Source organism: Agelaius phoeniceus, chromosome 23 (assembly GCF_051311805.1).
Source record: "Agelaius phoeniceus isolate bAgePho1 chromosome 23, bAgePho1.hap1, whole genome shotgun sequence".
NCBI classification, from domain to species: Eukaryota; Metazoa; Chordata; class Aves; order Passeriformes; family Icteridae; genus Agelaius; species Agelaius phoeniceus.
This window is the reverse complement of record NC_135287.1, coordinates 2,520,107-2,532,551: the sequence shown is the minus strand read 5'-3', so window position 1 is coordinate 2,532,551 and position 12,445 is coordinate 2,520,107. Positions and strand designations below refer to the sequence as shown.

The 12,445-nt window shown below is 56.0% G+C and overlaps 1 protein-coding gene across 3 annotated transcripts; it reads right to left on the bottom strand.

Moving 5' to 3' along the window:
- Positions 1 to 1,013: 1,013 nt before the first annotated feature.
- On the bottom strand, positions 1,014 to 12,037 carry SLC37A2 (solute carrier family 37 member 2). Of its 3 annotated transcripts, none has more exons than XM_054647430.2 (18): positions 11,878 to 12,037; positions 9,755 to 9,836; positions 9,558 to 9,645; positions 9,136 to 9,214; positions 8,815 to 8,950; positions 7,634 to 7,710; positions 7,373 to 7,539; positions 6,955 to 6,992; positions 6,554 to 6,733; positions 6,337 to 6,427; positions 6,197 to 6,259; positions 5,605 to 5,690; positions 4,740 to 4,788; positions 4,384 to 4,457; positions 3,837 to 3,915; positions 3,663 to 3,760; positions 2,587 to 2,651; positions 1,014 to 1,255 (listed from the first exon to the last, which is right to left on the bottom strand). In XM_054647430.2, exons 1-18 carry the CDS (start codon positions 11,934 to 11,936, stop codon positions 1,240 to 1,242), a joined length of 1,527 nt encoding a protein of 508 aa, XP_054503405.1. In that variant the 5' UTR covers positions 11,937 to 12,037; the 3' UTR covers positions 1,014 to 1,239. The 3 variants fall into 3 exon arrangements, with proteins under 3 accessions (XP_054503405.1, XP_077046116.1, XP_054503404.2); XM_077190001.1 differs by lacking the exon at positions 1,014 to 1,255 and adding an exon at positions 2,225 to 2,322; XM_054647429.2 differs by lacking the exon at positions 1,014 to 1,255 and having other exon boundaries at positions 2,225 to 2,651.
- Positions 12,038 to 12,445: the final 408 nt, after the last annotated feature.

Here is a 12,445-nt window from a genome sequence, read left to right as displayed (position 1 = left end):
CCCAGGGGATGGAATCACATCCCAGGGGAGGCAAACACATCCTAGAGGATGCAATCACATCCCAGGGAACTGCAAACACATCCCAGGGGACTGCAAAGATCCCAGGGGATGCAAGAACATCCCAGGGCATGCAGTCATATCCCAGGGGATGCAAGCACATCCCAGGGCACTGGGAAGATCCCAGGGCACTGCAAACACATCCCAGGGGATGGAATCACATTCTAAGGCACTGCAAACACATCCCAGGGGATGCAGTCACATCCCAGGGCACTGCAAATATATCCCAAGGGATGGCAGTCACATCCCAGGGGATGCAGCCACATCCCAGGGCACTGCAAACATCCCAAGGGATGCAATCACACCCCGTGGCTTCCCAGCGCCCCGGCTCCGCGCACATCAAAGTCGCCCCCACCCCTCCCCGGAGCGCACAGCTGGCTGCACAGCTGGCCCTGGCTCCAGCCACTCACACCGCGGGGGCTTCTGAGCCCCGAGGCTGCCCGGGGAGCCGGCAGGGCTGGCACCAGCGGCACCGCCGCCTCCTGGGGCCGCTCCTCTTTAGGGAGCGCCTGACGAGGGTGATCAGCGGCCCGCACCGCACCGGGAGCAGCCAGAGCGGGAACAGCTCAGCGTGGCGTAGGGGCTGATGCATGTTCTTCTTTTGGAGCTAAGTGGTATGATTTTGGAATGTTAATAATCAGAAAAAACGTTGGGTTTAGTCTTTTTTTGCAGTGGGATGTGTCAAGGAGTAAACCTAGCTTAATTTGAGCTCAGCCTAGGAATGTTCCCTGCATAGAAGAAGCAGTGCTTTGTTGGTGAGGCAGTGCCTAAAGTGATTTGGCACCATCCTCCTGATCCAGACCCTGGAATACCAAGTAGGGTATTGGTATACCAAGCAGGGTCTGGATGGGTCAGGCTCACAAACAAGAGAAAAGCAAGGAGAGGGGTGTGATCACTGCCCCCAGGTATTCACAGCCTTGGCCGAGCCTCTCAGGACATGGCACGGAGCGGCCACGCAGATTTTACACGTTTTTATTAATAAAACGGCCGATGGTGCAGAATTGACCCAGAAAAGCGTTTGGCCAGGGCCCTTTGACCACTCCTCGCCCCTTCCTCCGCTGGGATCAAACCCACGTTGGCAGTGCCAAACCCGCGGGGCCGTGCCCAGGCCGGGCTGGGGCCGTGCCCGGCTCCCTCCCGGTGCCCCAGCTCTGTCCTCGCTCCGGGCTCGCAGGGGGCGCGTCAGAACTCCTTAAACCTGCGGGAGAGAAGCGAGGGCTCAGGGCAGGGACGGGCTGGGGTGGATGTGGACGCTGTGCAGATGGAGAGGGAGAACAGCTCTGCCGGGAAAGCCCAGCCCCGTCCGCAGCACCAGGAGGAGAAGCAGGCGCCAGGAGGAGATCCAGCCACTGTTTTGTCTCTGGCCAAAGCTGAAATGTCCCCAAAAATCCTACAGCGCTTGTGCCTCTTCTCTGCAAGAGACACTCCCCAAAGCCCTCAAGATGTTGCAGTATTGCCACAAACTGAGCCAGCTGCTTCCCCCAGCAGAAACCAGGCAGTGTTTGGTGCAGACACGGATGCTGTCAACCCCTAGGGCAGCTGTCACCCTCACCAGCCCCGGCAGAAGAGAGCAGAGCCTGGCAGCCCTCCACCGACAGGCGGGGAAGGAGGTTTGGGCTGCACTTACCGCAGCACGAGGCCCAGACTATTGGTGTGTCACCTGCAAACACAAGACATAAGGGACCAAATGTTCGCAGGGGTCGGGGTGTGGCAGCCCCGCTGCCAGGACTGGCTGTGGCCCCTTCCTTTAGGTGTCACACGGGGGTGGTGGCGGCAATCAGAGCCAGGGCAGTGCTGATTTGGGGATTATTTATACACTCGCTGCAGTGATTGGCCTACAGGTCTGATTAGCCAGCCCTGGCTGTGTGTAATCAAGCTCAGTTGCACAGGTGGGCAAAGCCTACAAATTTAGTTGTTTCAAGTGCATTAATCAATGCCAATCGATTGGGCATCTGGGCCAGTATCTGCTAAATCAGCCAGAGAGGATGGACTGCCCAGCCACATCTTCCTCTTCCCCCTTTCTCCCACTCCCCCACCCTCCCACACTCTTCCCTGGCCATTGCAATTTGATCTTTTGATTCTCAAATCTTGATCTCTGCTCTAAATGATTGGAGCAGCGGCTATTTCTAGGCTGAGCCTGCAAAGTGAAACTCAGAATCAGAATGGATCAGGCTTGTGTTTGCATTTAATCCTCAGGCTCAAGTGAAGATACTTACACCGAGCTACTTCCCATCCATCACTGACTCTGTTAGCTGCACACTAGAGCTACAAAGACACAAGGACACTGTGTTCAGCACCCCAAGTGTTTTCTGAGGTGCAGGTGGCTAAAATCCCCCAGGTGCTGCCTTGGCTTGAGGTGGAAATGTCTCAGTGGCCCCAGGAGCGGGACACGGGGCGGGCGGCCTCGCGACGCCCGCGCGGAGATGCAGCAGCGACAGCAAGGGGTAACAAACATCCTTCTGCAGCAGCACTGACAGCCTGCCTGGGCATCCTGGCACCAGGGGCCACGCCAGGGGGGCAGCTACGTACCCTCTCTGCCTCGCCATGGGGCCACACCAGCCACGGGCCTCCTTCACCACCACACGAGCAAGGAGCTGCAAGAGGAAGGAAGGAAGGGTGGAGGATGGCTGCAAGGCTGGGGCACTGCAGCCTCCAGCCTGGGCAGGAGTATTCCCATCACCAGCAGATCCATCCCACAGCTGGATGGGGGCACTGCAGCCGCCAGCCTGGGCAGGAGTATTCCCATCACCAGCAGATCAATCCCACAGCTGGATGGGGGCACTGCAGCCTCCAGCCTGGGCAGGAGTATTCCCATCACCAGCAGATCAATTCTACAGGTCTTCCCAGCAAAGGTCATATGAACTAAACCTGTGTGAGGAGGAGGTTGCTGGGAAAAGCCAAGTGAGAGCAGAGGTTTGGAGTCTGTGGGGAATAGATTTGTAAAGAGTTCTCAAAGCTTGATAGAAATTTTACACAGTCTTGTAAATTTGTATGTAAATACTGAGATAAAGTGTGTTGACTTAGGAAGGTTACGGAATAGAGATGACATTGTTGAGAGAGAGATTGAACAAGAAATAAGTTTTAATAAGTTTCAAAACATGATTTTGTAGAAGGATTAAATATTTTAGAGAATTAGAATTGTGAAAGACGTATTGTAGTAGGACTATGTGGGGAAAAATATTAGTGTTAAAAGTAATAGTGTGTATAAGTTGAAAAACATTTATAAGGTATTGTAACTGGGAAATAGGTTCATTTCTGATGGAATGGTGTTGAGGTTTTTGTGTCTCACTATTTATTGAGACTGATAACAGAATAAAATATTTTAAAACATTTCTCAGTTACCCCATCTCTGTAAAAGTTGAGAAAACTAACCAAGTGGTGCCTGGTGTGAGGAAGCAATAACTCAACTATCTGTTTAAAACACCTCTCAGTTACCCCATCTCTGTAAAAGCTGAGAAAACCAAGAGCCAATACAGGCCTTTGCAGTTTGCCCTGTGCCTGGATGCCTTCTGAGAACCATCTGTGCCCTCCACCAGTGAGCAGGCAGCTAAAAGGGACCTGTGCCACCCAGGGCAGAGAAAGGAGTCCTGCAAGGAGACACCTACCAGACAAGCCAGGACATCAGCTGCTATCAGCATGTAAAACACGTTATTCCAGCCCGTGGGAGAGATCAGCCCTGCCAGCAGCGGCCCCAGGGCAGCACCTGTGGGGCACAGGAGCCACGTGAGCCCTGTCCCCACCTGAGAGGGGACAGGACCCCCAGACCCCCCAGGACACACCGACAGATCCCGTGCCGTCGATGATGGCCGTGACGGTCGAAAGGGCTTTGGCATTTCCTTTGAGAGATTCGTGGGTGCCCTGTAAGGATGGAGAGATAAAACATAAGGAGCAAAAGAAGCTTTGGGGGTGCTGGCTGGCATTTCCCAGTGAGGCTGATGTCCCAGGCAGCAATTTCCATGTGTCAGACCCAGCCATGGACGGGAAGACCAAACTCAAATGCTGCCTGCAGCCAAACCCAACAGCAGGTAGAAATTCCCAGGGGATCTGCCACCAAATATTTCCACTCTGCTTGTGCTCAGAGGGAGACACAGCAAAGCTGAAACATAGTCATGTGGCCAAGGTGAAAAAGCAACAGGAAAAACCCTTGTCTTTAAGGGAGGGTGCAGAGTGCAGCACCAGTGACAGCTCTGCCCTTCTCCACTGGGCTTTGGAGGCATTGGAAAACAAAGGCAAAGTGCAAAAATCCAGCAAAATCCCTCTGGGAAAGAGGGAACAGCCTCTGGGTGTTCAGGGGCAGCGTGGCAGGGTCTGAGGTTCACCTCTTACCAAATCTGCCGACACCGCTGTCGTGATGAGCGCGTAGGGCCCGTTGACCAGAGCTCCACAGATGATCAGCATCGCTGCAGGGTACCCAGGAAGAGATTAAATCTTTAGGGGCAAGGAGCAGCAGGACATTGGATCCATCGTCCCCACCCCATGTGTGGACTGCTGTCCCACACATCCATCTCCTGTGCATCTCCATTTGCCCATGAGGACCCCACCCAGCAGGCAGTGAGCACCCATCCACCACCACCCTCCCCCAGATTCAGCCTGGGGGCCTGGCTCAAGAGGAGGAATAAAGGCAGGTGAATCCTCAGTGTCTTCCATCACCACTTCAGCGACAGCACCATGGAGCTCCTTACCTATGGATACGCCAATGCCATTCTGACCCACATGGTTATACAGGAACAGCTGGAAAAGAGACACAAGGTGAACCAGTTATGGCTACTCCAGCTGTTTTACCAAGCGTTTTCCTTGCAGAGTACCCTGGGAATGGGATGGAGAATGTGGGGGCCTGAATTACTGCTCGTGCCAAGCACCAGCTGGGATGGGGGGCTGACTGCACCCCTGACCTCTGCATCCCACTGGCATGATGAAATACCTGGCAGCTGGCCAACAGAGGTGCTGCCACGATTTATGGCCAGGGAGGCTCTGCCACGTCCCACAGCTGCAGCCAGACATAATTTGCCCCAACGGTGCTCTCGGGGCTGTGGATGTGACGTAGCCCCTCTGCTTCCCAGCACGTGCCAGCCCCTTCAGCAGGAGAGGCTCCCACCCCAGAGCCAGCCAGGACTGGATTGCAGCTAATTAGCCATGCTGTGGAAGCAAAGCCAGATGAGCTCTGTGCAGGTGCCTGGGAAGGACGTCCAGGCCAAGTTCCAGTGGAGCGTGAGGCCCCTGGCATGGGAGCTTTTGGGATGAAAATCAAAGAGACAAAAGCTGGACGGGCTCGGTGGGACCCCTGAGGCTTTGGGCAGGGTTATGGCAGGATGGAAAAACCTACAGGGTATTTTTAGTTGTCAAGGTCTCTGCAATCCCTCCCCAGCCCCTAGAGCTGGACATCCTTCCCAGGAACATCTGGGCACGTGAATCAATCCCAGCTCTCATCCCAGCCAGGCGCGTGACCAGCTCATCCCAGAGCTTGGGAAGGGGAAGGCAGCTGTGACTCAAAGGAGCCGGAGCAGAGGAAAGGCTCGTGACGGGTTTGGAGCCCGTGTGACAGCTCACCATGGGAGCAGCCACCACCAGCATCACGCAGCACGTGGTGGCTCTGCCGCCAGTGTAGTCAGAGATGAGGCCAGCGAAGATCCCCCCTACAAGGAAGAGTCCCAGGTGTCACTCACACCACCCCAAAGGCAGAGATTTGCCCTGACTCAGCCCAAAATCAACGTGATGCTCTTTCATCCCCCATCTTCTGACCAGTATGCCCCCAAGGTTAAACATAATAATATCAGAGTGAAGAGCTTTGATTTATCCCTTCCACTTCCTCCCTGCAGATGGTTTCTCAGCACTTCCTCCCACTATGGTCTCTTCCATGCTTGCAAACTGTAGGAAAAGGATTGCCTGAGCAAGCAAGACCTGAGGAAAGAGGCTGTGATGGCAATGATGGAAAGAGGCTGTGATGGTTGGCAAAACAAATGGATGCCAAAATAAAATGGAGGGGCATTTGCTGCCTGCTGAGTGCTATGAACACTGAATAAAACTCCTGGGGGAAAGAGATGGTGTTGCCTGTGGGGAGGACCAGCCAAGGCTGGTCAAGGCCAGGATTGTCCCTAAATCATCCCTGATCCACCCCCTCCACCCCAGTGTGTTGACGAACCTAAAATACCCCCGACATCAAAGAGGGTGGACAGGTCCCCGGCTTCCTTGGCACCGAAATGAGCTGCGGGAGAGAGGAGAGGGGTGAGGAGATGCTCCCCTTGCAAGGCTCACTCCCACCTCACTGTCCCCAAAACTCACCAACGTTGACAATGTAGAGGGGCAGCCAGTACAGGAAGGTGTAGCTCACCAGCTTGGCAAAGAGCAGGCACAGGGAGAACTCCACTACGCCCTGGGAGGAGAGGAGGGGACATCAGAGAAGCCCAACTTCCTCTGGATAGTGGGGTTTTCCCATTTTCTGCCCTGTGGTTGCCCTGAGCTGCTCTGGCTTTGCTCTTTCCTCCATCCCAGCACTCACAGGTATCCGAAGTGCCCCAAAGAAGCTGATGGCTTCAGGCTCCTCAGCTGGCTCCTTGGGGCTCTTGGAGTGATCCACACTGCTCTGGTCTGAGAGGCTGAGTGGGCCCTCGTTGGAGATGACTGCTTCAGGATCCTTCTCACTGATGGTCACTCCTCCAGGATTCTCATCAGCAGCCATCTAAAATCAAGCCAAAAGCAGCAGATGTGGCTGTCATGGCTGGAGGAGGCTGAAACATTGGCTCTGCTGCTGGGGCATGACCCAGAGGATGCTCCCAGTGGAAGAGCAACAGCCATCCCCTGTGACAACTGAACATTGCTCTAATTCCTGCTGTTCCAACCTGCTGACCCAGTTGTGTCACCCAGCCCAGGACAGGCCCCTTGGGAATCGGCGCCACTCACGTGATGCAGAGGTGGATTGCAGTCAACATCCTCAGGATCTGCAGGGAGAAAGAACACCCTGTGAGGAGAGCCTGGAGCAACCCCACTCCTCCTGCTGTCCCTCCAGCATCTCACAGGGGCTGGGAACCCCCAGGTCTAGGCTGCATCTCTGGGTTCCCTCTTCCCCAGTAAAAACCCAAAAGACTCCCCTGATATTTCCTAGAAAGACAGGCCCAGAGGAGTGACTGGTATGGGGGATGAGCCTGCCTGGACAACCCCAGTGATGCTGAACATCCCCATGGTGGTCAGATCCACATCCCTGCCAGCCACAGGTTAGAAATGAGTATTTGGGATTGCCAAAAATGCTTAGAGATGGGCAAGGTGGAAAATTGTATATATTATACTGGTTGTCTGTTGTGCCCCAGATGACAACACTCACACTCCACGAGGAAGAAGAAGCAGATGACGCCCACGACGGCGATGATGATGCCAGGCACAACAAAGGACAGGCCCCAGGCAGAGGAAACCCAGGCACCGGCGATGAGCGACCCTAAGATGTTGCCAACGGAGGTGTGCGAGTTCCAGATGCCCATGATCAAACCTCTCCTGGTGGGGACACAGCCGGGTCAGTGGCCCTGGGGTGGCTGCCAGGGTCAACAGGGACCAGGACTGGCATGGGACACAGAGGAGGAAAACTCACTTTCCTTTGCCAAACCAGTTTCCAACGCACGCCACGACAGCAGGCCAGCCTGTGGTCTGCACCAGCCCATTGCAGACCTGCAAGAAAGAGATGGGAGCATCACCCAGCAAGCACTGAGCACAGCCAAGGAGTCCTGCACTGCTTAGGGCAACTGGGCTTGAAAATAGCCACCCCTACCCAAAGCTGCTAAGAAAACACTTGGTTTGTTTGGATTTTTCCCTGCTGGGGCAGTCCTGGGGCCGTTTGCATCGCTGCCATGGCTGAACTGGGAGTGGCTGCTGTTGCCAAACCAGCTGCCCGCGCCGATCAGAGCCAGGCACGCCCGGCGGTTTCGACGCCCACGCCACGCACAGCCAGGTTTTGTGGGGAGAGGAAATGCTCAGGGCTGCCCTGCTCAGAAACTGGGCCACCCCAGCCCCTGAAGGCCACTGAAAAATCTGGGATGAGGCCACGGAGGTAAAGCCTGGGCATCTGTCAGAACTCAGTGCATCCCTCCGGGTGTCCAGAGTTGCCGAGGACCCCACCAGGGAGCTCAGAGACCCTGGCACACAGCCCAGAGCACCTGGGAATTTGATTTTGACGCCTGGAGCAAGTTGCCAACTTTGTATGAGGACCTGAAAGTCACAGAAGTTTAAATAGTATAATAATAAAATTATCACAGGGTGGAAATGTAGATTTTAGGATTTTTGGTATGGGGATTATGGGGACAAGATGGAGGAACTTGGGCGTGTCCAGCCTTTCTCCTTCTTCTTCTTGGTCTCCATTTTCTGCTGTGATGCTGGCACTTTGGGATTGGTTTAGAGTAGAAACTCACTGTCTAACATAGGTGATGGGTATTGGAAAGTAATTGTAAATATGTTATATTTAGAATAGAAGCTCACTGTCTAACATAGGTGATGGGTATTGGGAATTAAGTGTAAATATATTTTATGTAGTTTGTAGTATAAAAGGACAACACCACCCTGGGGGTGGTCAGAGTGCCTGTGGCTGCCCTGCTGAGCAGACCTTGGCTGGGCAGAAAGAAAATTTTATAGACAAGAATTACTAAACAACTTCAAGACCGAAAAGTGAAGAGCTCTGACTCTTTCTTCAGATTCCCAGGCCGAAACAGAGACACCCTGCACACCTCAGGGCAGCAATCAACAACCAAAACCCGAGAGGCATCCTCCAGCACAACACACCTGCACGATGATGAAGTACCAGAGGACGTGGATGTCCCAGAAGTAGCCGAGGCCGAAGAGGGCGGTGAAGAGCCCGCTCAGCACCATCCCCCCTGACAGGTAATAGCGCAGGGGGAGGCGCTCCCCAAAAATGCCGCTGCAGAGAGAGGGGAGAGCACAACAGAAGCTGTCACGGGTGGTGCCAGCAATGGGCATCATCACACAGAGCCAGTTCCCGAATCCTGAGCGGATCCCTGGCTGCTTCCCTGTTGGCACAACCCCATCCCCATGGAAACCAGCTTCCACAGCAAACTGGTGAGTGGGGGGGAAGGCCCTGGGTACCTGATAAACATCCCGATGGCGTAGGCCACCAGGAAGGCATTATCCAGCGCCCCAAAAAGTTCCTTGTAGTTGTCCCCATCTGGAAAACAAATATTAGGGCCACCTCAGCCTGGCCTCCATTTTGTGTCCCCTCCCCGTGGCTGATGGCTTGGTCTTGTCCCTCATTCCCAAAAGCCTGGTCCCCATGGGAGCTTCTGGGGGCATGGCCAGGTGCCATCAGCACTGGGACCTGGTCCTGTCCTAGATTTCACCTGCTGCCCTTTGGCCCAGGGGCATGGGACAGATCTTCATCACTTAATTACCTCCGGGCGCCTAATGAGCAGCTGGCTCCCTGCCAAACCCTGGCCATGACCTGCTGTTAGGGAATGGGGGCATTGGGGGCAAATGTGGGTTTTGGGGTGCCTGGAGGGGCTCAGCCTTACCAAAAGGGGCCCAGCTGCACCATGTGGTGCTGTTGGAGTCATTGCGGGGGTTCGGGCCCAAGGCTGAGCAGTTGAGGTGCAGCTGGCTCTGCAGGGAGAGAGAGAGAGAGGATGAAATCAAAGTGCTGTGAGCACCCCCTCCCCATGTGCCCTCTCCAGGTTCCCTGTCCCACAGCAGGGGCGAGGCTGGAGCTCACCTTGACGATGCTGATGGGTTTTCGGGAGAGGTGGTAGCTGGTGTAGGAGAGGAAGGTCAGCACCAGAGTCAGTCCCCGATAGCTGGGGGAGGAAGGAAGCAGAGAGCTCAGGGTCTGTGGGACTGGGGACTCTTCTACTGGACTGGTGACCTGAACCAGCACAGCTGAGCTGGTCAGGAAGTGAGCAGACCCCCCCAAAAAAGCCCAGGATGTGACCTAAAAAGATCAGCTGAGTTTTGTGGGGAACATGAAGCAGTGTTTCCACCTCCTCAAGCAGTCACATCCCACCGAAACACTGGGTGAACAAGTGCCTTCCCGGTGTCACGAGTGGAAACTGTGCTGATTCATCATCATTCCCAGGGCTAATCGAAGATAAGCTGGAAAAAAAAGCAGGGGGCAATACCAGCTCCCCTTCCTCCACCAAAAAGCCATTTCATCCCCTTTGCTTGGATTAAACACAGGGAAAGGGGGAGTCTGGGCTCAGAAAATGGGGATGCTGCACCCATCAAAGCCAACAAATAAAGCCTGGAGAATCCCAAGCAGGATCTAGCACTCTCTGGAGCAAGATGAGTATCTCTGAAGGAGATCTCCTGCCTTCAGGAAGGGTTTTATGGCAGCACAGAGGATGCAAGTAGTCAGGGGCAGCTGCAGCACACAGACATGTCACGGGGTTGCTCCAAGTTTAGAAAAAAAACAACCTTTCCTTTGGCGGTTTTGGCCTATTCTGCTCCTCTTTGCAGTTTCACTTCTCCCTGGAGCTGCAGCAGTGACGGGTGTCCTGCAAATCCAGGGCAGCTCCCTGCGCTGGGGTGCCGGCTCCAAGGCTGCACTGTGGCTGAGAAACTGCTGCTTCCCACCCCAAAAAATGAATAAACCGGCCAAAATCACTGCTAGTGACTGCAGGGCTGATACAAGAGGAGCAGAGAGGCCACGGTAGGAAAGGGGAAGATAAAGTTCACACGCAGCGCCCCCCTGGGCCAGACACTCGGGTGTCGGGTTTTTTCTTTTCTTTTTTCTTTTTACCCTTCGTGTTCTGGCAGGGAAAATTCCAGCAGATGGAAAAGCAGGGGGGGTGTCTGGCAATGGACTTCCAAAAAATCCAACTATTTCTTGAAATTAAATGGGCAGCAGTCCCATCACCTTGTCAAGAGAGAAGGCAGGAGGCAAAGTCTCTGTTTTGGCCACATCCCACTGAATTTTGAGTGTGAGGGCCTGAGACATCTGGAGGCCGGCAGGTCCTGCTGCCCATCCCGAGGTTCCCCCTCCCCAGGCCGAGGCCCTGGGCTGCAGTCAGTGTGGGCTGATCCCAGCTGGGTCCAGTGCCTGAGGGCAATGCTGGGCCCTGGGACTGACCTCTCATCCCCGTCCCCAGCCCAGGTCTCATCGCTATCCCGTGTCAGTCCCCAGACAAGTGGTCTCCAGTCCGGTGCTGGTCCCAGGGCTGGCCCCACGCTGGTCTGGGCCAGTCTCCATCCCAGTGCCAGTCCCTGTGCCCAGGGCCAGGCTCTATCCCGGTTCCACTGCCAGTCCCGGGTGGAACGACACCCTCTCCTCCCTAACCCGGGGCTATCCCTGCGCCAGGTCTGGTCCCCATGCTGGTGTCGGCTCCAATGTCCAGGGCCAGTCTCTGTTCCACTGCTGGCCCACGGAAGAGTGGGCCCCACTCCAGAGACCGTCCCTGTCCCGGTGCCGACACCCTCCCTGTCCGATGCCAGTCCCTATCCCGGTTCATCTCGATCCCGGTGACAGTCCCAACCCCGGTGACAGTCCCTATGTCCAGGACCAGTCCTGATCCCTATGAACAGCGCCAGCCCCCGATCCTGGTCCCTATATCCAGAAGTGGATATATCCAGAGCCAGTCCCGCTCCCAGTGCCAGTCCCTATATCCAGGGCCAGTTCCGCTCCCGGTCCCTATATGTAGAGCCATTCCCAACTCCGGTCCCTATATCCAGAGCAAGTCCTGATCCCGGTCCCTATGGCCAGGGCCAGTCCCGATCCCGCTCCCGGTCCCTATATCCCGAGCCAGCCCCGCTCCCGGTGCCGGTCCCCATATCCCGGGCCAGCTCCGCTCCCGGTCCCCATACCCCGGGCAAGCCCCGCTCCCGTGCCCCCTCCCCGCTCACCGGCTGTCCCGGGGCAGGGCGCGGAGCAGGCGGACCCCGGGGGCGAGCGCTGCCCTCATGGCGGGCGGCGGCAGCGGCGGCGCTCGGGCACCCCCGGCTCCTTTTCACCGCCCCCGGGGCCGCCGCTCCCGCCCCGCCGGCCCCGGTCCCGCCCCGGCCCTGCCCGGGCACGGCCCCGGTTCCTCGGCCGCGAGGGGTGAACCGGGCTGTCCTCGCTGCCTCTAAAACAAACATCGCCTCCAAAGCCGGCTGGAACGAGGGAACGGCCGCGCCGGGCCGTGGGAGGCGGCACAGCCCCGACGGGACTGAGCAGCCCTTTTCGTATGGCCCCGGGGCTTTGGGAGCTGCCCCAGATGCTCTATTTCCAGCAGAAAAAAAACCCTGGATTTAACTTTTCCACTGCCATCCCAGCAACCCCCGAAGAGGCTTCACTGCGCTGAGGGTGACTGTTGCACCCCAGACATGGTTCGGGGTTATTGCCAGGAATGTCGGGAGTCCTCCTCTCCTCCCACCCCCTCTCAAAGCATCCAATTTATCTTGGTAGGGGCAGATTGAGGATGAGGAGCAG